This window comes from Melanerpes formicivorus, unplaced genomic scaffold (assembly GCF_026170545.1).
Source record: "Melanerpes formicivorus ecotype bairdi unplaced genomic scaffold, bMelFor1.0.p_v2 SCAF_1, whole genome shotgun sequence".
In the NCBI taxonomy this organism is placed as follows: domain Eukaryota; kingdom Metazoa; phylum Chordata; class Aves; order Piciformes; family Picidae; genus Melanerpes; species Melanerpes formicivorus.
Window position 1 is genome coordinate 25,669,145 of NW_027142353.1, and position 27,326 is coordinate 25,696,470.

The 27,326-nt window shown below is 42.9% G+C and overlaps 1 protein-coding gene across 9 annotated transcripts in view; it reads right to left on the reverse strand.

The window, feature by feature from the left end:
- LIMS1 (LIM zinc finger domain containing 1) overlaps positions 1-27,326 on the reverse strand; it is a 93,251-nt gene that overhangs the window by 20,803 nt on the left and 45,122 nt on the right. Inside the window, exon 1 of one of the 9 annotated variants that reach the window (XM_068137581.1) lies at positions 20,412-21,085. The exons of 4 other annotated variants lie outside the window; for them this stretch is intronic. In XM_068137581.1, coding sequence (XP_067993682.1) covers positions 20,412-20,518 — 107 coding nt within the window. In that variant the 5' untranslated portion in view covers positions 20,519-21,085. Of the gene's footprint in view, positions 1-2,630; positions 3,004-20,411; positions 21,102-27,326 lie in introns of those variants that run through there. 4 more of the 9 variants (XM_068137564.1, XM_068137554.1, XM_068137573.1 and 1 more) reach the window with 4 other exon arrangements.

Here is a 27,326-nt window from a genome sequence, read left to right on the forward strand (position 1 = left end):
GTCATCTTGTTCTGGTGCTGGTTGCCTGGGAGAAGAGACCAAACCCCACCTGGCTACAACCTCCCTTCAGGTAGTTGTAGAGGGCAATGAGGTCACCCCTGAGTCTCCTCTTCTCCAGGCTAAACAATCCCAGCTCCCTCAGCCTCTCCTCATAGGGCTGTGCTCCAAACCCCTCACCACCTTTGTTGCCCTTCTCTGGACACGTTCCAGCAAGTCAACATCCTTCCTACACTGAGGGGCCCAGAACTGGACACAGTACTCGAGGTGTGGCCTAACCAGTGCTAAGTGCAGGGGCACAATGACTTCCCTGCTCCTGCTGGCCACACTGTTCCTGATCCAGGCCAGGATGCCATTGGCCTTCTTGGCCACCTGGGCACACTGCCTACATATTCAGCCTACTGTCAACCAGTACACCCCAGGTGCCTTTCTGCCTGGCTGCTCTCCAGCCACTCTGACCCCAGCCTTTAGCACTGCATGGGGTTGCTGTGGCCAATGTGTAGAATCTGGCACTTGGATGTGTTCAGTCTCATGCCATTGGACTCTGCCCATCTGTCCAGCTCTCAAGATCCCTCTGCAGAGCCCTCCTACCCTCTAACAGATCAACACCTGCCCCCAGATTGGTGTCAGCTGCAAATTTACTGATGATGGACTCAATGCCCTCATCCAGATCATCAATAAAGATGTTAAACAGCACAGGGCCCAGCACTGATCCTTGGGGGCTACCATTAGTGACTGGCTGCCAGCTGGATGTGGCACCATTCACCACCACTCTCTGGGCTCGGCCCTCCCGCCAGTTCCTAACCCAGCACAGAGTGATGCTGTCCAAGCCATGGGCTGACAACTTGGCCAGGAGTTTGCTGTGGGGGACGGTGTCAAGGGTCTTGCTGAAGTCCAGGTAGACTACATCCACAGCCTTCCCCACATCCACCAGGCAGGTCACTTGGTCATAAAACGAGGTCAGGTCGGTCAGGCAGGACCTGCCCCTCCTAAATCCATGCTGGCTTGAAACCATGCATACCTTCAAACCATTTTACAAATTGAGTTTCAAATCATGGGATTTTTAATTGGTTTGTTAGGGTTCATTTCAGGGAGCTCAATGAATACTGTGCCAGTGGTTGTCCAGGGCCAAGGGGGAGGTAGGAATGCTCAATCTGCCCCACTGTGACTTACACACAGGCCTACACAAGCTGCAAACCCATGCCAGGGTTGGGAAAAAAAAAATCCAACTAAGATAGCAACTTCAGTTGCTTCTCAAAGACACATGACCATTAAATGACAATGCAGTAGCTGCAAAATACCAGAGGAATTCACTACACTACTACCATGTCCACATCTGCAGAAGACAGTACAACTGTGTCTCAGTTAAGGTCAAAAAAAGGTTCACTTGATTTTTCCTTCGCAAACAATTTCTTACTCATATTGAGACTCTTTCAGGATCACCTCTTCCCTAATATGGCAAATACAGGACAATGGTCTAGTTTCATGATAATCTGACAAAACCAACTCAAACGTTTATCTGGAAGCTTATAGAACAACTGACATCATTTTAAACACAGATGCACACATTTTGGTATAGCTATCATGCTGTGCCTGTAAGTGCAGAGCCCTCAGTCCACTGCAAGATGCCAAGCCTTTCCCCTCCAGGGAATAAGATCCCTTGGCTCCCACCAATAGGTTCAATAGGCATTTAATTCATTCCTTGCACAGGGAGCAAGCAAACACCTAGCACGTGGTTCAAAATGGAATGTGCTTTATCTATTTCTTACACTGTCTCACAGAAGAGCTCTATGCACTGTCACATCTGACCAGTTATTATTAGCTGGCCTTTTTTTTTTTTTTTCCTCTTTTTCCTCTCTCTTTAAAGATCTCTGCAGAAAAGGGAAACAGTAACTACTGGTCTAATATTCACTGCCATGTTGGTGAAAAAAATGTGCAAATTTCACAAGATCAGATGGAGGATGGTCTGTCCTATACGTAACAGACAAGCTTACAAACTGCAGTGATTACACATATAAACTGTGGCTCACTAGCTTGCTGATGGTCTCCAGAAATTGTGTATGCTTCTTGTGGAGGAAAACCTCAGGCACTTCATCTGTCCTCCTTACTAATCTAAATGAAAAAGAATCACAATAGATAGTAGGAACTTTCATCGTCACCTCAACAGTTCTCAAGCATTAAGGACATTAAGTGCAGAAAAGCCTAAAGTACAACCCAAGCAAAAACATCAAGCAAAGTTCAAAATCAAATGAAAACATAAAGGTTTCCTCCCCAGTATGCAAAGGTACTTCACTTTGAAAAACATCATGTATGTAGAGTGATGCATATAATACTTCTGCATTAGTTTATCCCTTTCCCAAAGTAACAGGTGAACAACCCACAGTCCGAGAGATTCCCTGAACATCCCTTGTCAAATGCTGATAAAAATTTCTGATGCAATGGATGACATTGAAAGTAACAGCTCAGGTTGTAGTGGATTACAAATGACAATGAATCAAGCAGAAGAGTGGCAAAGGTTGCATTAGAGAACAGCTTGCACAGCCTGCCCAGAGCTCAGATAACAAAATACATATGTACAACACATCAATAATGTCACCATAGCTACACCCCACAGCTGAACAGAATGAACTTACAATCTCGCATAAAAGTCACAAAACTCTTTGTAGAGTTTTACGTCACTGTGTCTACGTTGCAATTTTGACACTGGCTTCTCATCTTCATTTTCTGCAGAGTTATGAGCATCAGGAGCAACTTTGTGTGCAACTTCTTCATCCTCCGGGATAGGGTAAGGGTGAGTTCTGCGCTGGAAGTCCATCTCTCTCTCTAATTGCTTTCCCAGGTGCATATATTCTATGCTTATACTGCAAAGAAGTGGTAGGCAGTGTCTGCAAAACAATATGCTGGACTTCCCCTTGTTCCCAGTGAAGTGATTTACTTTCACAGCGCAGTGTCATGTAGCCCAAGCTACTCAGCACCCTGCTAGAGCTTCAAGTTAAAAGTTCAGTGGTGGGGCGGTGAGCCTGTCATGCTGTGATTTACTGACGCTGGCTGTGAGTGGAGGAGCACATTCCCTTGCCAGGCCGTCATACAAACTCAGATGCTGGAAAGGGGCTTTGCTGCCAACTGCTGATAGAAGCCACCCAGGGCATCTGTGGTGTGAGTAACCTCTGTGAGCAAAGAATTTAACCACCAAGCTTGTCTGCTGCTACTTTCTGTTGGGGGGAGGGGGGGTGTGGAGGCAGATTCCAACAATATTTTATCATGGACAAACCAGCAGTGGAAAGCATGAAGAGAAGAATTCAGTCATTAGGTAAACATTGCTTCAATGCTGCAGGATATTAATTACACTGTAAAAATGACTTTAATGTTTCACTTGTGTCTTCTAAGTCATATGTGCTGATTTAGCTATAGGCATCTTTCTTCTTGTCAGTACTTCAGAGAAGGTGTAGGTACAGACAGATTGGTTTCTGTTGTGCTTCACAGGCCATTAAGAAAATTATCAGGTATGCTATAATGGATAGTACACGAAAGAGGAAAAACTAATCTTGATTTCCAGTGATGTGCTACATTTAGAACAATTATCTAACCCGAGAACACTTACTGGAGTAATGACTCCAGTAAGTAATGACTGTGGATAGCAGGGAACTAAGAGCAAGACCAGGAGAAAAGACTGAAAATCAATCATACCTTCAGCACAGAATGCTCTCCTAATGTTGCAATTATTTCATGGTAACATTTTATTTAAAAACCCTGTTGTGTAGTGCTTACTAGGGAAGACAGGGTCAGACACTTGCAGCAGATGTGGGACCAACGTGACTGACTGGACAGATGGACAGAGTCCAATGGGATGGCATTCAACAAGTCCAAGTGCCGAGTGCTGCACTTTGGCCATGGCAACCCCATGCAGACCTACAGACTGGGGTTGGAGTGGCTGGAGAGATGCCAAACAGAGAGGGACCTGTGGGTGCTGATCAACAGCCGCCTAAACATGAGCCAGCAGTGTGCCCAGGTGGCCAAGAAGGCCAATGGCATCCTGGCCTGCATTAGGAATAGTGTGGCCAGCAGGAGCAGGGAGGTCATTGTGCCCCTGTACTCTGCATTGGTTAGCCCGCACCTTGAGTACTGTGTCCAGTTCTGGGCCCCTCAGTTTAAGAAGGACATTGAGACACTTGAATGTGTCCAGAGAAGGGCAACAAGGCTGGGGAGAGGCCTTGAGCACAAGCCCTATGAGGAGAGGCTGAGGGAGCTGGGATTGTTTAGCCTGGAGAAGAGGAGGCTTAGGGGTGACCTGATTGCCCTCTACAACTACCTGAAAGGTGGTTGTAGCCAGGAAGGGGTTGGTCTCTTCTCCCAGGCAACCAGCAACTGAACAAGGGGACACAGTCTCAAGCTGCACCAGGGGAAGTTTAGGCTCAAAGTGAGGAGAAAGTTCTTCACCAAGACAGTCATTCGTCATTGGAACGGGCTGCCCAGGGAGGTGGTGGAGTCACCATCCCTCGAGGTGTTCAGGAGGAGATTGGACGTGGCACTTGGGTCTGTGGTGACAGGTTGGACTTGATGATCCTCGAGGTCACTTCCAACCTTGGCAATACTGTGATACTGTGATTCAGATTCCAGCAAATTGTAACTGACAACAATGCAGGCTTTTGGGAATCTTCTGTCCCAAGTAACCATCTTTTGTGTTGAACTGATTCAGCTTTGTTAGCAATCAACTGAACCTCATGCACTTTGTGCTTTTGACACAGGGCACCATGGTATCTGAAGAATCTTCTAGTCTGTATGAGGGCATAAGAAAGCAGAGCAGGGCAGAAAGAAGACAAACAGAGGGAATAAGAAGAGAAATTAGGACCAGAAATTGACAAAGGGTATGACATAAAGTCCAGTCAAGGCTGCCACTACTTAATGTGCTTTCACCTTACTAGGACCTACTGCAGAGGGACTGCTTTATGATGGTTTTGGACTATAGCTCCAAACAGCAGTTAGGGTAGGCTGCTCAGTAAGTGTACAGTGGCACACACACCACTCTCCACACAGGCCTGGGCTCACATGTAGCCTGGCCAGCACAACATTATGCTTCTGCTGCTGCCAAATTTGTGGAATGAGTTTGGTCAGGTGTCCTTCCTTCATTTCCCCTTGGCAGTGAGCTATTCCCCAGCACCACAGAATGTTATGGCAGGTAAGGCCCAGCATGACCCTGCTCATTTACTTATCTTGCACCAGAGCTACACAGAGTCACAAGCTGTAACAGGCTAAGAAGGCTTCACCCTTGCCACTGACATATCTTGGCTGAAGCTCAAGCCCTATTTTTATCTGTCAAGGAGCAAGATCCAGATGAAGCAATGTTCAGGTTGTAGCCCTAGGCCACAATGGTATTACCAGAGCACTACTGCAGGAAACAGTGCTAGAAGAAAACGTTTCTGCATCCACTGTAGCACCAGTGATGAAAACAAACACTGTTTGCCAATGAAGATGTAGGCACAGTGATGCTAGCTCTTATCCATCCTGGTCCCCTGCATAGGTCAATGCTGAGCTTCTGTGGGTATGGAAAACTCCAGGGAGACTGACTGCAATAGACTAACTGTTCTTGTTCACTCTGGTTTAGTGTATGTTTGTCTCTTTCCCTTATCACTGACCATCTCCTCAACTGTTTTCTTGTTTTTCATCCCAGGTTGCAGGTGATTGTCATGGAAGGTTGCTGTTGTGAATCAGAGAGTGGACTACTTCAGTCCTTTCAGACCTGAAATCTACAGGCTACCAAAATGACTGGAATCCACTTCTGCTGCTTGCTTCTTCAGCTTGCTACTGTGCTATCTTCAGCACTGCTGTAAAGCAAAGCACATCAGTGCAGTAAGATGCCCACCCAAAAAGACTGTTTTAATTTTTCTGGCTTTTTGAAACAGGTAATGGGACACCATATGTGCAGTAAGTAGAAGCTGCTTGCTTCTCAAAGCCTGTTGCCATTGCTTCTGCTGGAATTACTCCCCATTTGTTTGCCATTAAGCAAGAAAGAAGCTTGGCAGGAGTTTGAAAAAAAGTTCCTTTCTGGTATTGAAGTAAACCACAGTTTCTACTATGAAGGTTTGGTTGTTCACAAATCCAGAGCAGCTGGTCAGCTTTCTCTTTTCTGTCATTTTGCTGGAGACCTGCTGCCAATATCTGAAATACACTGTGAAAATTAGATGGCATTTTCATGAAGGAATTCTAGGTTACTCTGAGGTGAAGCTGTCTGTGGAAGTGAGAATTGTGTAGGGGGGGTTGTCGATTTGCAGCAGCAGCTTCCCAAGGGCATTCCCTGGGATCTGGGACAAAACATATCAGCCTCCTGTTAAGGAAGCAGTGATAAGGAGCAAAGGGAGAAGGTGAGTATTTAAATAGGAAATGTATGTAGACAAGAAGAAGAGAGTCTCTTCCTGGCACACTAAGAATCTTATCAGAAGCCAAAGCTGACAATGGGGAAGGTGCTAAAGGAAATGGCAGGAGACAGGGGGAGAGGGGGAGAAGTGTCCCACTGTGGCTACAGGGAAGGGATTTGTAAAACAACAGCAAAACCAGCTAGGCTGTTCTGTCACTCCTGACAATGACTGCTGTCCTGCTCAGAGGCTGCTTTCTCTGGAGAGCTTCTTCTGGCTGTCCATACTGTTGGCTGCCAGGGGCAGATGGGGACTCTTACAGAGAAGGTTCAGTGGATAGCCAACCCCGCTGAGGGTTTCACTCCATGCCACAAATAGGCATGCTGAGCAGTCACAACTCCAAACAAGGTGCTTGGCAAAAGCAGCTGCTGCTTGGCAACCTACTCATGCCACTGTGACATTTCCCTGCATCACCAGCGCTGTTGGGAGGCCACGTGCCCCACTAGGTTATTTGGGTGGGGATTAAGAAATCACAGTGAATCCCTCCCCTTCCCACATAGGTAAGGGTCATTTCATTTTAACACAGATGCTATGTGATGGTCCTCACATGCAAAATACAGAATAACTGGAGCAGAAGTTCTGCTACAAAATATGTGTGGACTTGCAGTGCCCTTGCACTAATTTCTGCACCAACCTTTTAAAGCAGTAACTGACCCCTGGCATCTTTTTTGTTAATTGAAATTAAAATCACTCTTGCATTCCGATTGCTGCAATTGTTTATCTCTTGAGCAATAAAATACTTTATGTAATAATCTGGTCTCCTAAAGCAATCTGAAAGAAGCTATAAATCTTTTCTGTAATAAAAATGTACATCACAGGTAGGATTTTCACATGCACCAAGCACTGCTCTAACTTATACTCCTATTAAAAAAGATGGAAAACCATTTTGAAACCACTGTAGTAAAACCTGGATGAATTCTGAGTAATCCTTAAAGTTTCATCCTTTAGCCTTCACCACAAAAAGTATGATTAAGCTTATGTGATGGGAGTTTGAACAGGGCAAACAGAAAAGCAACTCTAGCTGTTTCATATACTTCGATATAAGTTTATTCTAGTACAAACATGTCCAAAAAAAGCTTTGGTCTCCACAAATAGAGAAGGCTCACATTCCATCTCTTCATAAGGAAATGAATATAACTGAAAGAAACAGGTAAGCAGCACCTTCCCACACAATGATTTGTCAGCCATACAAGCACAGTGAAAAATCACTGACAGAATTTATAGAAAACAATACTTAAATACAGCACTTTCCTGTTTTAAGTAGTAGTTAAAAAAATCTTATTTTGTTTTCCTCCTACTGGTTATGAACACTACCAAATGAAGCCACATTTTGTGTAAAACAAGAAATTATTTCTGTGTACAGATATATGATGCTCTTCAGGTTGGACTTGATGATCTCTGAGGTCTTTTCTAACCTTATTGATTCTGTGATTCTAAAACCAGCCACCTTTTCCTCACTCACTGCTATTTTTTTAATCCTGTGCAGGAAAGCCAAAACAACAAAAAGGTACAGTATCATGTGAGAAGCTCACAAGAGCTCTAATAAACTTGTGCTGCATGAGATACAGCAGACAATCAGTTCTTTTTAAAATCTGCACCCTGTGTAGTTGACTGCATGTATAGAATAGAATAGAATAGAACAGAACAGAACAGAATAGAATAGAATGAATCAGGTTGGAAGAGACCTTCAAGATCGTCCAACCTATCATCCAACACCACCCAACCAACTAACCCATGCAACCAAGCACCCTGTCAAGTCTCCTCCTGAATACCTCCAGCGATGGTGACTCCACCACCTCCCCGGGCAGTCCATTCCAATGGGCAATCACTCTCTCTGTGTAAAACTTCCTCCTGACCTCCAGCCTGAACCTCCCCTGGCACAGCCTGAGACTGTGTCCTCTTGTTCTGGTGCTGTTTGCCTGGGAGAAGAGACCAACCTCTGCCTGTCTACAACCTCCCTTCAGGTAGCTGTAGAGAGCAATAAGGTCACCCCTGAGTCTCCTCCTCTCCAGGCTAAGCAGCCCCAGCTCCCTCAGTCTCTCTTCATAGGGCTTGTGTTCCAAGCCCCTCACCAACTTTGTTGCCATTCTCTGGACTCGTTCCAGCAAGTCAACCTCTTTCCTAAACTGAGGGGCCCAGAACTGGACACAGTACTCGAGGTGTGGCCTAACCAGTGTAGTGCACAGGGGCAGAATGACCTCCCTGTTCCTGCTGGCCACACTGTTCCTGATGTAGGCCAGGATGCCATTGGCCCTCCTGGCCGCATGAGCACACTGCAGGATGAGCTGAGTGTTCAGCCTACCATCGACCAGCACCCCCAGGTCCCTCTCTGCCTGGCTGCTCTCCAGCCACTCTGACTCCAGCCTGTAGCACTGCATGGGGTTGCTGTGGCCAATGTGCAGAACCTGGCACTTGGATGTGTTAAATCTCATGCCATTGGATTCTGCCCATCTGTCCAGCCTGTCGAGGTCCCTCTGCAGAGCCTCTCTACCCTCCAGCAGATCAACTCCTGCCCCCAGCTTGGTGTCATCTGCAAATTTACTGATGATGGACTCAATGCCCTCATCCAGATCATCAATAAAGATGTTAAACATCAGAGAGTCCAGCACTGATTCCTGGGGGACTCCACTAGTGACTGGCTGCCAGCTGGATGTGGCACCTTTCACCACCACTCTCTGGGCTCGGCCTTCCAGCTAGTTACTAACCCATCACAGTGTGCTCCCGTCCAAGCCATGGGCTGACAACTTGGCCAGAAGTTTGCTGTGGGGGACAGTGTCAAAGGCCTTGCTGAAGTCCAGGTAGACTACATCCACAGGCCTCCCCACATCCACCAGGCGGGTCACAATATACTTCACCATGCTTCACCATGCTTCAGTACACCACTCCACCATGCTTCAATACACTGTATCCAAGCTCTTCCAACTGAAAAATAAATTTATAATGCATTTGCACTAATGAAAAAGTTGTTGTACGAAATGTTGTTATATGTTGTTATGTAAAATGCATTTGCACTGAAGCATTTCACATAACATTTATCTCCCTGTTTCCAATTTAAGGAAAATACAAAAGGTCAACTACTCAGTACTAGGGACTGCACATCAGATGTCTTTGAAGCATTCACTCTGAAAAGAACAGTCTTTTCAAGACTGATGAGACAAGGTCAGGCCCATCAAGCTCAAAAGCACCCTTCTGTTTGGACATACACACTCTGAACTGCACAGTACCAAGATCATGTAGTTCCAAAACTTTCAAGTGGGCAGGATAATATTTATACTGATAGAAATCAAACAACTGAAAAATGAAGAGTGTACAATACAGTGTGATCAGGCAACTGCAAGCAAATTACAACTCAGTGTACTTGTGCTCCTCCTCCATTGCCTCAGGACCACATTTAAAGTTCAAGTATGTAAAAACATACGAACCTAATCTTTGCATTGGCTGACATTTCAGGAAAACAGCACCCTGACCTCTATGAGAAACAATGCAGCCAGCACAAGTATGGAAATGATTGTCCTCCAATACTCAGCTCTGATGAGGCTGCACCCCAAACACTGGGTTCAGTTTGGGACTTCTCACTACAAGAAAGGTACTGCAGTGCTGAAGCATGTGCAAAGAATAGCCATTGGAATGGGCTGCCCAGGGAGGTGGTGGAGTCACAGTCCCTGGAGGTGTTCAAGAGGGGACTGCACGTAGCACTTGGTGTCATGGTTTAGTAGTCATGAGGTCTTGGGTGACAGGTTGGACTTGATGATCTTTGAGGTCTCTTCCAACCTTATTGAGTCTATGATTCTAAGAGCAACAAAATGGTGAAAGGTCTTCAGAATTAATCTTATGAGAAGTAGCTGAGGAGATGCAGAAAAGCAGGCTGCACTGAGGTAGGTGTTGGTCTCTTCTCCCATGTGATAAGTGATAGGACAAGAGGAAACAGCCTCAAGTTCCCCCAGAGCAGGTTTAGATTGGCCATTAGGAAAAATTTCTTCACTGAAATGGGTTGTCAGGCACTGGAACAGGCTGCGCAGAGAAGTGGCTGGTTCAACATTCCTGGAGGTATTTAAAAGACATACAGAGGTGGTGCTTAGGGACATGATCTAGTGGTGGACTTGGCAGGCCTAGGGTACCAGTTGGACTTGATGAGCCAGCAGTGTGCCTAGGCTGCAAAGAAGGGCAATAGCATTCTGGCCTGCATCAGAAGTAGTGTGGCCAGCAGGCACAGGGAAGTCATTGTGCCCCTGTACTCAGCACTGGTCAGGACACACCTTGAGTACTGTGTCAAGTCTGGGCTCCTCAATTTAAGAAGGACATTGAGATACTTGAATGTGTCCAGAGAAGGGCAACAAGGCTGGTGAGAGGCCTTGAACACAAGCCCTATGAGGAGAGGCTGAGGGAGCTGGGATTGTTTAGCCTGGAGAAGAGAAGGCTCAGGGGAGACCTTATTGCTGTCTACAACTACCTGAAGGGAGGTTGTAGACAGGTGGGGGTTGGTCTCTTCTCCCAGGTAACCAGTACAAGAGGACACAGTCTCAAGCTGCACCAGGGGAGGTTTAGGCTTGAGGTGAGGAGAAAGTTCTTCACAGAAAGAGTAATTGGCCAGTGGAATGGGCTGCCCAGGGAGGTGGTGGTGGCACTTGGTTTAGTTGCCAGGTGATGTTAGTTATTAGGTAATAGGTTGGACTTGATGATCTCTGAGGTCTTTTCCAACCTGGTTGATTCTGTAATCTAAAAGGTCTTTTCCAACCTAAATGATTCATTGATCCTAACATGCTGAACTACCACATTTCTCTTCAGAGTAACAGTTTCCTAGCACCAAAATTCAGCGTATGTCATTAGTTACCGAAATCCACCCAAAGTCATTCATACTCCTTAATGGAAAGGCAAACACCAGCCATTCCTTATGCCTCAGCCTTCCACCCATGCTAGCTGGAACCAATGTTTTCACAAGCTGAAAACTATGACGTGAAATGGTTCATGCAGGAGCTATAATTAATACCATGACTCAACATAATAGCCTGGCTACTAGCAGAGATTTTCAGTATGTCCCCGCAGTTCCTTCTAGGGCAGAGGTAACTGCAACACCAGGCCTCCCAGCTCACAGCAAGATACTTATTATAGTAATGTCTCCACTGGAGACACTGTGCTGAGAACTGACCTTTACTAATCAGCACGTCACTTCCACACATATCTCCTCCTGAATGTTAATCCACACCTCCAGCAACGTAACTTCTTAAGCCATTTTTCACCTTCATTAAGTTTGTTCTTCTGGCCTCTATGAGTAAGTACAAAGTCTTTCACTGCCTGAATTAATTTGTTTTGGGCAGAAGTATAATGTAGTACAGAAAACATCTCCTCAGCTGTTGATCTTCTCTCACATATTAAGTCATAATTATTATTAGTCACTCTAGGTTTTGGTTTCACATTACTCTTGTCCCACATTTAATTCAGCATCACCAAACTTCAAAGCTTGCAGAGGATAGCAGACAGCTAAGCTACCCACAGTTAACATTGCAGAATTAAATAATGGTCCTAATATTCAACAGCCAAAAGAATAACCAGAAGCAATTCAGGTTCCCTGAGAGTCAAGCATGAGTATGTATCAACATACAGAAAGGAATGTAGTTTCAAACTAAACAATTATTTGTATGCTCCTGGGACCTACTCCAGGTGATCCTGCTCTGGCTGCAAAGGTTGAACTAGATGATCCTTGGAGATCCCTTCCAACCCCTAACATTCTGTGATGACCTGCAACCTGGTAACTTATAGAACTATCCTATCCTGAAGCTGCATTGCTACCATGCCACAGAATCATAGAATGGTTTGGGTCAGAAGGGACCTTACAGATCATTTAGTTCCAATCCCCCTTCTACAGGGAGGGACAACTCCTTCTAGACCATCTTGCTCAAGGCCCTATCCAACCTGGCTTTCAATACTTAAAAAAAAAAAAGAAAATAATTATATATGGGGAAGCTTTTATGGTATGGTATAAATATAGTATACAATTCGGTTTCTGAAGTCAATGAGAAGAAACATACAAAACAATAACTGAAAAGCCAAACATTAAACAAGGCAAACAGCTTTCAATGCAAACTTTCCATATCAGAACAAGAAAGGGACCGGCCAGGGCAGTTTTACCTCACGACTCTGTGTGGGTAGCATTTTTCCAATAGCTGCATAGAAACAGAGTTCAAAAGGTAGACTCAACTTGGGATCTAGAATTTTATGATCTATGAAGAATGTGGCATGCATGGATTTAACATGCCAGAAAAGACAAACAGCATTTCACATCCGCTTCACCCTCTGTCTGTTCATTCCTTGCTGGAACAGCTTGAATCTTTTAAATCTTTAATTTAAAAAACACAGTTGAGAAATGCTGCCAGGTATTCCTAGTTATGTCTGCCAGTAGGTTACTTGCTTTGAGGCTAACAGCTAACAGTTTAAAATGAAAAGCTACAGGGAAGTATGTCACAGAAGTCATACATTCAATTTGTCTTGTTGGATCAAAGGACCTAAGAGATCACAAATATTCATCTGCTTGATATGTAAAAAATGCATTATAGAATGACTTAAACTCTGCTGTTAAAGCTGAGCACTATCATCCAAAAACACCGCCCAGAAGGGCAATGACAAAACATAGAATGCTTTTGGCTGGAAGGGACCTTTAAAGGTCATGAAGTCCACCCTCCCTGAAGCGAGCAGGGACATCTTTAACCACATCAGGTTCCTCAGAGCCCCATCCAATCTGTTCCTGAATCTTTCCAGGAATGGAGCTTCTAACACCTCTCTGGGAAACTTGTACCAGTGTTTCACCACCATCATTGTAAAAAATGTCTCCCTTATATGAAACTGTGATTTCATAATGCTACCAGGAACTACCTAAAATCAAGTTTCTATCAAACTGACAGATACAAAAATGAAAAATTAATAATGTCTAAAGCTGCTATGACAAATCAAGCAAAGAGGAAAAAATGAACTCACAAACTTGCACATCGGCATCAAATACACAAGAAAATCTCAGAGCATCACTCATGTTTGGGAAATGCCCTGAGATGCACTGGTGCAAGGCAAGATCAAGACAACCTAAAACAATGAATGTCACCGCTTTTTAGAAAGTCCTTGAATCACATCTGGCAGCAAACCGGGATTACTAACAAAGGAAATCCCATAAAAGACCTGCTCTTTCCTTTTACCTGCCTACAGAGGCATCAGCTTTTGGCCATCACCAGAGGCAACACACTTGGAGAGTATCATATAAAAGGCTCATGGTCCTCTCAAGGACACTCTGTCTGTTAGCTTTGCATTTCCTGGAACAGCTGAGAGACCACAGGAAAATGAAATAAACAGAAAAGGAACCCAAACTTTCAGCCTTTAAACTTGTTCTGCCCAACACCTGCAAGTTGGTAATTTTTATTAAGTGGTGACACTGACATAATTTAGCTTTTCTCTCTTCTGTACAATACTCCTGTGTGTAAATTCAGACTTCAGTGTGACAGACTGCATTCAAAGGAGAGCTTAATTATCACGAAGAATAATGAGCAATAGCAGCATATTCTCTGTAGAGAACACCTCTGATCAGGTATCATCAACCCATAGGAAAGCAAAAATACCCCAGAAGCCTGAAACTTATCTCTAGCCAGCTAATCCTATAAAAGAGCAATTAAAATCATAATTGCTATAATCATTGAAGCTTAGCAATTTACTGAAATCACAGATTATTACAACAAGGCAAGCATAAGAGAACAGTAGTAATTGCTTGGGTTTCTGTTATGCAAGTAGCTATCTCTGGGTCACTTGGACTCAGGGCAGGTGATAGTCATGGTGAGCATGTCAATCAAAATTGCTTAGGGGTTGTTATGCAATGCAGGAGACAAGGGGTGAGAGAGAAGACAAAATGGGTGTGTTCCTTGTTAGTTATTTTAATCCCTAGAGCAAAGAAAAGTATGGCACAAATGGAAAGTAAAGCCTGTAGTCATTTGGATATCTCAAATGAAGGCTCCATGCAAATCCTAAGTATCAGAATACTAAAATATAACCATAAAGCATATTTTTGCTGGCTGCAAGTTACTATCATTAATAATAATTCAGTATTATGTTGACACGGACAAATCTTCTCTTCAATTAGAACAGCCAGTAGATGAGCCAAAGTGTTTTTTAATCGAGTGCCCACGCACCTGATTTCAATTCATATTTCTAGGTCCCAACCCTCTACTACTCCATCAGAATTTCTAATCACAACAAACGAAGAAGTGTACATTTGTGTGTGTGTGTGGCTTAGTGTTTATTTCCAAGCTCTTCCTGGTTTAATAAATTATTCTCTTTTTTAAACCAATGTATTGAGTAACTACTTTACCTGTTGACACTGGCACCCTGACCAAGTGAAACATCTACTTACAGAAAGTGGCCATATAAATCTTAACATTTTCTGATGATATTAAGAAATGTTACCAGTGGAAATAAAATTTAAGAATGCTTCCAGGTGCAGACTGATATGTTCTTTCTACCTTCTCCTGCCCTTAGTACCATAAAGCAACTGAAAGCTCAAAAAGGTCACTGGTTCCCCGGTCTCTACCCAGCATCTTCTTCTGGTGGAGTCACTGTCCCTGGAGGTGTTCAAGAGGAGACTGGACATGGCACATGGTGCCATGGTCTAGTCATGAGGTCTGTTGTGACGGGTTGGACTCGATGATCTTTGAGGTCTCTTCCAACCTTGGTGATACTGTGATCTTCTTCCTCCTAGGATGAATAGGAGGTGTTCAGGGGGAATGTGTGGTACAGTTGCACAGCTTATCTGGCTGCTACATATGGGGTTTTGATGGCAAAGGAGACAGATGAGCTTACACAGCTCCCAAACATTGTATCTCAAAGAAGCAGCTGCTCAGGCCTACCGCACTGCTGGTGTTTGGGGGACTTTATTAATTTGTTTTTTATACTCACCTACAAATTTTGCTGTGCAAAGCCCCCAAGGCATAGTAGGATGTAAGAATGTGCTTATGTCTCCTCACATTTCATCTGCAAGGAAGTCTTTGTGATTGAAATTTTGGGCACATCCACATGCCTTCCAGCCTGGAATCAGTGTGCAGAGGCAGGTGGGAGCCTGAGCAGACACAAGAAAAGATTGTCTGCACCTGCTCATACAGATGTACTCATCAGATTCAGCAGCAGAGAAGACAGAGAAGGCAGATACTCTAAAGCTATTAATGGGGAAAACATCTATGGTGCTTTCTGCACAAGAGAACAGAGCAGTGAACTACCTGAGTAACTGGCACCCACTGGCTGGATCTTGCCTGTGATCATTCGCTGCAAATGGTGAAATTTTCTGTTTGGTAAAATCTTGAGACTAACCTCTTCAGAAGTTATCTACATTTTTAATCCTGTCTGAACCCACCTGAACTTAGAACAGACAGCTATGGACAACAATGACCGAATTCACTTGAAGTCTAATTGTCAAAAAAAAAAGAGACTTGCCCCTGCTTTTCCCAGTACCTTGCACTGAGCTTTGGAAATTAATAGTATCAAAGTTTTCAGAGGAATCATTCTATTCTTACTAAGGCCATGTGATGAAAAGGAGAAAAAGCAAAAATAGCAAGCATACTGTTGCGGTTAAATGACTCCTAATGACTAATCATAAACATAAGTGTATGATTTCCTTTGCATCCTGATTGCTGACAGCAGCAAGAAAGAATAGCTCAGCATAGTCAGAATTTTTTGCACGCCACTGCTAAACACAAGGCAAGACAAGATTTATTAGAAACGTAAACTATTTTTTTTGACCAAATCAATATGACTGGAAAACAACAAGTCTTCCCCTCTGTTCTGAAAAACAGATTTCTCAGCTTGCACTTGGCTCAGTGACTGCTGCGTCTGTTACAGACCGGGGAAAACTGAAGGTGTCGAGCAGCCCCCTCCACTCTGAGCTCCGCACTTGGGGAGCATGATGTACAGGTAAGGTCTATGCCTTAGTGAGCCTCGCTCAAGCAGGGAAAAAGAGGACCTCTACCTGAGCAGGTCTCTAACCAAGCACACTTTTGTGCTGTGTAAGTTTCAACCAAAGGATAAGCTATCCAGACCACCTATTATGTGGGGCAGGTTCCAGCTCTCTATAATGTCAGCAAACAATCAGTAACATTTATAGCAGCAAATTAAATGGCTCCCAGAAAGGTTATGGCATTTAAATGTGTATTGGGACAGACAGAAAGAGAAGCTGAATTGACTGTATCTATCAACGTACCGTGACGTTAGGAGCAGGGCAGAGACCCCTCTCACCTAACCATGGCTGACAGGATAACCTGGGTAGGGGTTATGCCAGGAGGAGGTGTGATGGAGGGAATGCAAGAGACTCCCTGGAAGGGCAGCTCACTTCATCCTAGGACAGGTTTCTAAAAGATGAGTCCTACTGTCCCACCTAGGTCTCAATGTCAGTGACCTTGGGGCTTGCTATTTAGAGATATGGGTGGCTTCTTTTGAAATGCCCTCACTCTCCTCAACTGGATAGGCTCTGATGGTCCCTCTCAGCCGTCTTAGGCATTCATCACTGCCAGTGGGACAGCTCAGCTACTCAGCCACCACACTGTACCACTGAGGTAGCTGAGACAGATTTTGAGTTAGCATCAAGTATCCAGTGCTGTGGGCACAGTGCAAGACACTGAATTCCATCCACAACAGGGTGAGGAATCACAGCAAATGGGTGGGCAAAATGAGCAAAACCATGCAGTAAAGTAAGATCTGCTACTGGTGAATCAAGTCCTGCAGACAGCCATAGCTGCCTGAAATCAGTTTCCCTAAACACAACCTGGCACATAGCTGCTACAGCAAGAGGTGTTCAGAGAGATTCTGTTCAAGCTAAACATTCATTTAGGAGCTTCTACTCTAAAGGGAAGCCTGACAGGCTACAAATCTAAATGGAAAGAGCCAACCTGTATTCCTGCAGTCTTTCCTGCAAAGGACTGAGTGAAATGTGCATACAGACTGACACATCATACACTGAATAGCAGATCTGGAAGACAACGATGGGGGTCAAGTATTTGGGTGAAGTGACATCAGTGGATGCAGATGCAGAAGCTAAAGCTTGCCTTCCTGTTGTGGAGCTCAGAGTCCCATGGCGTATGACCTATCCTGAAGCTATGTCAACCCAGGAAATTATACTGTATTGTTCTGATACCATAAAAAGAACTGTTTGAAGAAATTTTGGCTCCTGGAAAATAAAACGTATGTGATACATTATATGACACATTATATGATAAACATATGCTCTGTACACATTTAGGAGCTCCAGTACATTGTTTCACAGTGCTCTAATTGTTGGTAACTCAAGCATTTTTAGTACAAATTACACTTATGCTCCCAAGGAGAAGCAAAGGCAGAATTTTAGTACCAAACCCCTCTGAGCTGCTTTACATTGATGATACTGCGAACACTCGCCTAGATCTCAGCCACAGTTTGTAGGCACACAAGTCTTTGTCCCTCCAAACAGCACCTGGCTCCTGCTGTGAAGGCCAGGCTCCAGAGCTGCAGTTACAGTCAGTTGCAGAAGTAGAGAGGAGGCTGTCCAAGACCCCTGGCAGCTAAGGCAAAGGGGTATGAACAGCTGGGTTACTCACTGCTGTTTTGAGCCTTAGGAACAACCCAGCCTGGATACTAGGAAACCACAACCAAACAGACCTCAAAAAGGACAGAAGAGGGAAACTTCATACTGGGGTAAGGTGCAAAATGAAAACTGGCAGATACAATGTATGACTTTAATAAAAGGTGATTTTCTTTTTTTTTTTTCTTTCTTTTTTTTAAATACAGAAATTCTCACAAGATACCCTGAAGACATTCACATCTCAAATACATTTTGGCCCAGGATCAGAAAAATATGGTACTTGAACTGAGAAAGCAGCTTTCAGTGAACTGCTGCTCGAGGGCTGATACTCTCTAACACATGTGGATTAATATGTATGTAAAACAAAATATGAGGGCACTAGAACAAAGACCTGGAGAAAGGATGGGAGGGCATTGCAAAGCCATTGAGGATGGCAAGCTATATTTAGCAGACATTAAAGAAACCTCTTTTCTTGTGGACTCAAGTATTTGCTAAGGACACGCACCTAAGTGTCACCGGGGAAAGCACATGGAAAATCTAGAGGTTTCCCATTCCAGAAAACTGAAGATCTTTTCATCTTCTTTCCAAATTGCTCTTTGCCCTGTTGTTATGTCATTGTTCCTATTTACAATCCTATAGTCTTTTGTAAAGGCAGTAAAAATGGCAAACACAACTGCCTGGCAACACTCTGAAATAGTGCAAAATGGGGTTAGGAAGGAGCAAGTTTGAATAAGAAGCAGCTTATGCTATTAGCAAATGTAAGAGAAGCTCTGTCTTTAGGTATGAGTTGTCTCTCTGCTCTAGGAGCATCATCAAGCATGCTCTATTCACTTTCTTGTATCACCAATAGCCTGCCTTGAGCTGACTCATAATTCCTACAATTTGCTATTTCCTCCAACTCGCATTTTATTTCTCAAGACTCATCCCTGCTTCACATATTTCTCATCTCTAACCAGAAGAGGCTCAGGAAAGGATCAAACACCTGGACAGTCAACCTCTTCCCCCTATGCAATCCAGAAAGGGTCTCATTCCCATCTTGGACATGCATATGAATAAGAGAAACAGCAACATCACCCCAGAGAGAACTCATTTGTATGTATAGTCTTAAAAAGGCAGATGGTTTTTCCCTAAAAAGATCTGTTCTTCCTCTTTGCTAGTTTTGTATAAAATAAATTATATATTAATAATCCAAGAATCTCTGCACATCTCTTACTCTACTAAGTCTGATTATTCTTACATCTATAGTCACATGAGTATAATATATAGTACTAATGCTCTTAGAAATCTATCCAGGAAATCAAAAATCAATACTGTAAAGATACCAAGCACACATATATTGGACCTGCAAGTTAACACATTCCTAAAACTGATCCAGTATTTCTGGTTATCTCATGACACATCATGTCAGTAGGTTACAATCATATACTCTGCCACATTACTTTTTAGTTAATATGCTCAGCTGTAAGAAAAGGGTAAATTCTCCAAACCTGAATACCTACCCTGAAATTGCTAACTCAGGTAATGAAAGTGCACTAACAAACTCCCTTTAAATTACACAGCACTCCAATCTGATGCACAACCACCACTAACGAAAAGTAACCTAAAAATACAACCAGAGAACAAGCATTAGGAGATAGGAAGTGCTTCCTCTTCACGAAGGCTTTTGTTTGCATTTACACAAGAATCCTTTTCTGAGGAGCTTGAAGTGGGAGCAGATTGCTTTCACGTTAAGCACACTGCATTTTTACTTTTTTTTTTTTTTTTCTGTCTGCGCATACTCTGGTTACAAACAATTCTTTAATCTTCTGCTCCACACAGAGGCTTTTGAAAATTCACTGTAAGTCTTTTGACAACCCCGGAAATTAAATGCCTTTCCGATTTTTAGTCACCTTTCCTGGGTAAGGTCAGGCTAAGCAATCCTTCTGCATTCTTTGGTCTAAAGCCCTTTCCACAACAAAGAAACCCTCATGAAGAAAGCCAGAGCCCAGAAGCAGCCCCAGCCCCTCCGCAACAAAACGAGTCGAGCACAGGGGCTACACCAAGACCCCTGCGAAGCACCACAATCCACAGTGCTCAAGTGACCCAAAACAGACTTCAAACCAGACCAAGCCAAGTTGTCGGACTGCGGAAAGTTATTTGCTTGCAAGTGATGGCTATCAGAAGTGATCCAGAAGCAATCACTGACTAACAACTACATTCCTAGGGCCGGGGAAGGGCGTCATACCGTCCCTAAAACTCACAAGGTCACCGTATGGTTCCTGTTTTCCCTCCTTCGGGTTTTTTTCCATAGTGCTTTGGGGATGCTTCTCAATGCATGTGTCTTGCTGTGACTTTCCAGAGCTGTGTTTGCATTTGGCTTGCCTAAACCACCAAAAGAAACAGGCTGCTGAGAAGGGCTCGGCATCCCAGCGTACCCGTCAATTCACACTCACCTCAGCTTCCCTTCCTGCGACCCTGGCAGTCCCACGCTATCAGGGCGATCCCGTCTCCTCCTGTAAAGACCTGACTGTGACAACTCTTTCAGCTGCAAGGCCGTCATATTTCTCTACCTGGAGGATGGGGGGGGTGTTTTGGCTTTGGTTTGGGTTTCTCTCCCCTCCGCCTCTTCCAGATGTTGCTGCGGAGGAGCGTGCCTGCCAAGATGCCTGGAGAGAACAGCCTCGGCAGGGTGTCGGCACACCTGCGCCCGCCCGAACTACCAACCTCTGAAGGCAGGGCAGGCAGGCGGCCGGTGCTGGGCTTCCTGTTTTTCATAGGTACACACCCTCCCGAAGGGCACCACATTTCCTTTATCACTGGATCACACCTAAGGGATCTCAGCCACTAGCTCACCGGCTTCCCTCCGGCTTTCTTCAAACTCTGCCCCGAACAGGAGCGACCCTGCTGTGTGCTGTGCAGAGTGCAGCTCTCCCAACGCCTGCTGCAATTAAGTTAAGTATCTCCTGCAATATGCTGTTAACTCTTTCCCGCTATAATTTATGACAAAAAGGAAGTGGTAAGAGCTACAAAAATCCAGAGTTACTCAAGTGTATGAGCAAGCTCTGACAGGAGAGATGAACACAGTAACGTGTACAGCAAAATAACTTCAGTAACCAGCATTCAAGTATTCCATATGAAACACAATAGCACGGTGCTTGTAAGAAAATGCTCTTTTCCATAGACTTTTGAAAACGACAAAAAGACCACAATGTATTTTTCTCCTTACTCTCATCTATCAAAATATAAGCACTATTAACTATTTGTCATGTTCTGTAGTGATGGAGTGTCCTGTGTAATTGTAAAACAGGAATGAAGGTGCTTAAGGTTTCATGTAAGACAGAAAGGTTACTAGCAGGGACTTGCAAACTTCTTATCTCAGTAATTTTTTTAGTAATAAGCTTCCTTTTAAGTTGAAATGAAGAGGTGTGGTTTTGGTGTTGTTTTTTTTAAAAAAATCTTACTATTTTTAGTATTTTCCAATGTATTTGACATTATCCCTGTCACACACAAATAAAAACTTACTGACGTTTTACTTCCATGTTGAGACTTGGGGGGGGTGGGGTGGGGGGAGGAGGTGGCATGGTGTGTTTTTAAAATGCACTTGCATTTAATAGAAGTCAAGAAATGTAATGATTGCAAGGACTATTTTGACTAGGATAGGAGACAAGTTCCATGTGGTATGAATTTCATAGTTCATTAAGTATTTGGTTTTGAACTCTTTTTGAATTCTTGTAACGGAGAAAAAGCGTAATGTATGTAGTACTGGGTACATCACATGACAGCAATTCTGTCAGCATTACCAAGCAATACAAGCACTGTAATTTTATATAATACTATCAATGTGCCTCAGTCTGGAATGTCATCAACACAATGCATCACACAATGGAAAAATAGCAGAAATTGTTTTGGAAAAGGAATCACATAACATGCCAAATAGATAATGGTTGGAGAAATTCAGAGTCATTTATATGATGTTAGAAGGCTGCACACACAGGAACGCCAACAGGAGCTATACACCTGAGCTCCTGTCCTCGGAAAATAAAAACAAGAACAGTCATGATATTTGCCTAAACACGCTGCATTCCAATTTCAAACAAAGTATTTAAAATTGTTTCTCAATATGCAGTAGGATAAGCTTAACCATAATTAAATGCCAATTCCCTGCAGTCAGTAAATCAGCAATTCAATGAAAAGCTAATGCTCTTACTGGTGGAGGTTAAGGATGGCAGATGACAGATGCCCGTGGCACAGTAGCTTTTATACATTACCAAGAGTTTTTACTTTAAATATCAGTGTACCAATGGTTTCTCTTTGTCCAGTCAATTTTAGATAATGATAATCAAAAAAGTTAAGACAGTACATTTTTTGCTGTGAAAAAGCTCTTTGTAAACTAATGAAATTGAACTATTACCTACAAATTTGTTCATGAATGTTTATTCACTACAGGAGTGGTCTCTTCAGTGTATACTGAATATTTTTGTATTAATCATGACACAAATCTGTCAAAAATTAGACAACACTTCACCCACTTTCCTGCAGGTTGCATTAATGTGAAGTATATAGCATTAAAATTCACATTTATCTACACAAACAGCCACTGTGCTTGGATGGCCTATACGGCAAGATCCTTTACTAAAATGTACTTGGAAAACAGAGCTGCACTGAACCAGTAATATTGAAATTTAAGATTACATCAGCTGAAGGACTACAAGAAGACCAGGCAAAATAAAGATTTGTTTATTATAAAGATCAAATCCACCTCAATATAAAGGAGGGCAAGATGGTTAGTTTCCTAAAATAGAGCTGGGAGTCAACTCCAAAGCATCATTATTTCACAGGCTTCTTCAGCAAACTCTAACATGGGTCTAAGCTGATTTAGAAAAGACTTTGTTGGATGACTTGAGAACACACTAGAAGCATTCTACAAGAAGAAATTCAAACCAGACTATTTTTCTGCTCTGTGAAATCCTCCAATTCTCATGAGAGTCAAGGTTTTAAATTTGAAATTATTCAAACAGACAAACCTGAAGTTCTGAGCATGAAATACATATTGCAAGGGTGATTTTTGGCCATATGCTGGAGAACACAGAAGACATTTCTCCACTAAATTGCTTCATGGCTGCCAGAAAGAAACTTGGATAGACCTCATTCTGCAGGAAGAATAACTTCCCCAGCAAGTGCCTCCTGCTCCCCACACCCCCTTTGACCATCTAGCCCCTATCTACTGTTTATAATTCCTTTTTTGAGAGATTACATTCTTCTCGCGTGGGATGGGGCCACTTGGACCTTTCACATTCCATCAGAATTTTTGAGGACTGGCCAAGTTACCACAGTTTTTTTTATGACAATTAACATCCAGCCTTCTTTTATGTCTCGTACTTTGAAGGTTCACCCTTCATTTTCCAGCGCGTGCCTCTTCACTCAAGGCAATTGACCTGCCTCCAGAGAAAGCTAACATTGCTACTGCAATCTGATGATCATGCATGATATCAGGATTTTATTAGAGGAAAATATTCACCTATGTCTGAGCAGCAAATGGTGGAACCTAGACAGAAACGATGCAGTTGTTCATCACAAGCAATAAATATTTTTTTATTATGTGGGACATGGCTCATGCTTGAGTTTTCATTGCAGTCCTACAAAGCATTTATCTTGATATATCAGGCCTGAAGAACTCCCTCCTAAATTTCCATTAAAGTACTGTGGTTGTGGTGGCTATAGGTATTCAGCAGAATTTTGCAATTTAAAAATGTTTTAATATAGATTATGTCTCGTCACTTTTTGCTATCCTCAAAGGGATGTAACCAGTAATCCATGATGTCAACAGTGATCATGTATGTAGAAACAATTAGAAACACCAAGTGTTTCAAATTCAGTATGCTTCCTCATGAGTCTGTATTTACAGAGAATACACATTAACTACATAAACCAGAACAAAGTTTTAACTCTCATTACGCACAAAGAAGCCTTTATCAACGTGATTGACCTTTTGTCCACTTCAGTGACACATTCTTGGTTTGTCCCTCTTTTTTTAAACATTGAACAAACAAACAAATTTCAATTAAATTTAGTTGATGGTTTTTCAAAACAGTAGAAAAAGCTATTTACAGACAGTATAGAGCACTTAAAAAATAAATCAGAATAGCATTATAAGAACAGCATAGGAGTGGTTGTAGTGAACATGCATTTAAAATGTGGCTGCAGGGAAAGAGCACATTTCTCCACTCCCCAACACTCATCCAGCTTATCAATAGGATGAATCTCCAGAGGAACCGCGTCCAGGAGCTTTCTACTGTTTCTTGCAAGGTCTGGAAGAAAAATATTCTTTAAAGCCAAGAAAAGGGCTTGAACTTCAGTGGGAATACGCAGGACCCACTGCAGAAAGCAAAGGAAGGTGGAAAAAACCCTCCAAGCAGTTTTGTAAGAATCCCCAAAGTGCCCAACTGATGTGCCAACTATAAACAAAGCTTTACAGCTCTCTGAATTAGACTGCTGATGCAAGGCCCCACTGATGGGTCTGGGTGTCAAAGAATAGTTTACCATACCGTGGGTCTCTGCTAGGGCAGGTGGTACTAAAAGGAAATGAGGAGAGGGAAATCAAGCCACAAATCTACAGATGCAAACCTTGAAAAAAAAATAATTTCAGAGCTATAAGGGAGCCTAAGCTGTTGACTCAAGGAGTTAAATAATTAACTAATTACATGTTTCCTTCCTTGTCTAATTTGACTTCAACATCTTGCTTTGATGTTTCTTGCCCTGTTTCACTTAGCAATTCATCAATTCTGAAGCATGCATATTTAATCTGGGGATAAGGCTAAGTACTGAGGCACCTGAACTATGTGGATGCAGCAAAGCAGTCCTGTGAATCTATGTCCATGCTCCAGCTGACCAAGGAAATTGTTTGCTGCAATTTAACAGTAGTTGGTGGTTTTTTAAAACCTCTTCCATGGATACAGGTCCCTGCCATGCAAAGTGAAGTTAAAAAAATTACATGATGGTGTGCTTAATACTCTCCAGAGCACTGAACTCACCAAAGTCATTTCAGATTTGAGGGGGCCTTTGCAGGGGTGCTGCTGTGCTGTCCTTGTCCTTGCAGTACCAAAGGCATCTTCACCTCAACTGCAGGTGGCCCATGAGGTTTCAGTGAGGCAAGGCAAAGAAGGTCCCTGCTCTCATTCCAACTACTCTGTTCCAATAATAATTTAAAATAAATAAATAAAAGCAAGCAACCATGGGAAAATCTTCTATCTACCAGAACAAGGAATAAGGTGTTCTGGCCACCCCCTTTGAGCTCTCTGCACATGCTTCCCCATGAATTCCCAAATTTGAGCAGAAAAAAAATAAAGATGCAAAAAGCACGTTTTCCCTTCACAAGTGCAATCTTACTTTAGCTCGGCTTTGCAATACCTCCCTCTACTGGGAAAATGCTGCTTCATTTCTCAGGGACAGCATTTCTCTCTACAGCCAGAGGGAGGTGTGGATTAATGTCCACAGACTTTAATAATTCAAAATGGGGCCAAACTGAGAGCAGAATGACAGAGCAGCAGCTGAAGATGCTGGTTAGCAATACAGCTAAAAATCTATGCTGTTAATCGGTGGATGATCAATGCCTAAGTAGGTGTGCAAAGAAACCCTGTGATACAGTATGAATCATTTTTTTCCTGCCATTTGTAAATAAGCCTCTTTAAAAGAACAGTGTTTTAATAAGCTGACAAACCCTTGGAGTTTTAAGATGGGTACAATTACTCACATGGACCCTGAAGTCCATGAGATAAACATCTGAAAAAAAAAGAGAGAGAGAAAAGAAAGGGAAAAAAATACACCAACCAAACAAAACAAAGACCAAATAGATGGGGGGCATGAGTTTAGATTAATCGTCACAGCCTAGAACATGTGGAACAACACAGGTAAAGTACATAAACAATTCCTGATCTGTATTTCTAGGCATGGGACTTACCCTTCAGAATCATTTTCACTGCCTTGGAATTGAAAGTCTCTTCCCCAAAGAGATTTTCAAATCCAGTCAGAAATATACTTTCTACATTTAAGCACTTTGTTTATGATGCATGAAGATCCTAAGTCTGAAAAAGAAGACTGGAAAGTCTTATTTTTAAACAATTTTTTCTCTACTTGCACCCTGCCACTGTAGGTAGATGTAACCAGATGTTTACTTTCATGTAATGGGATAAAATGCCCTTGGAAACAGGGCTAAAAACCCACCAATAACAGAACCTGAAAATGGGTGGCAAATGAAGGAAACTGCCTGGAGAGCTGCTGCCCCAGATACTGTGGGGATTTACCTGCTCTCACAGTCAGGTTTGTGCCCCAAAGGCCAGACAACTAAGTTCATCTAGATAAGCAACCACAAAGACCTACTTTTTTTCTGAAGAGCTAGTGGAAGACCTCTAAACAGACCCTACACTGACTTTTCCCTTTCACTGAAAGAAGTATTAGAAAGTCTTAATTCTTCTCCAGAATATGACTCATCAGGGTTAAATAAATCAAGGTTAAACAAAACCACGGCTGCTTCTTTTGACTGCCCAGCAATTATCCTCCTGGCCACTTCAATTTTCAAATTACTAATGCTACATTACAAGTAGAGAAAGAAAAGCCTCTCATCAAGGCTTAGTGTTAAACACTCAGGGACAGAAGATGTCACACTCCATGTGCGTGCTTGAAGGCACCACCTTCTCACAGTATACAATCACATGTGACTGACATCCAGTAGGTGATGCTAATTTACAACTGCAAGTGCTGGGGTTTTAGTAGGACAAACCAATCCTCATCCCCCAAGAGGGTCCTAGAGCCCTTGAAGGGTGTTGCTGTAAGAAGATGAATGAGCTGAATGGCAAGGATCTTGGCTGTACATTTGTGAATGTACACACAGCAACCGATACTCTGATCAGCATTACCTAGAAAGGTATAAAGCAGTGTTTCCTTATTAACAAACCAACAATATCACCTGTAAAAGGGCAGAGACTAATAGTATGATGGTTTCTTGTGTAAAAACCAATGTACCCTGTTAATGCTGGGAACATAGAAAAGTAGCTCAGGTGTCTACAAAAATAAAGCTGAATACAAGTTAAGAAACACAGCAAGGTGCAACTGAAAAAAACAACAACTTTGATTTTTAAGATTCATACACATTTTGGTTTCAAAGTTATTAAAACTTGTAGTCTGCATTCAGACAGAAAAATCTATACTGAAGAAGAAATTCACAGTGCGACAGAAATCAATTCATCCTGAAAATTCAACATAATGTAAAACAGAAACATCACCACCCTCCCCTTAATGCTGCAAGAAATACTTCTTCATATGGATTTTTTCCTATTTTAAAGCACATGAAAAACACACTTTAGAATCTTAAA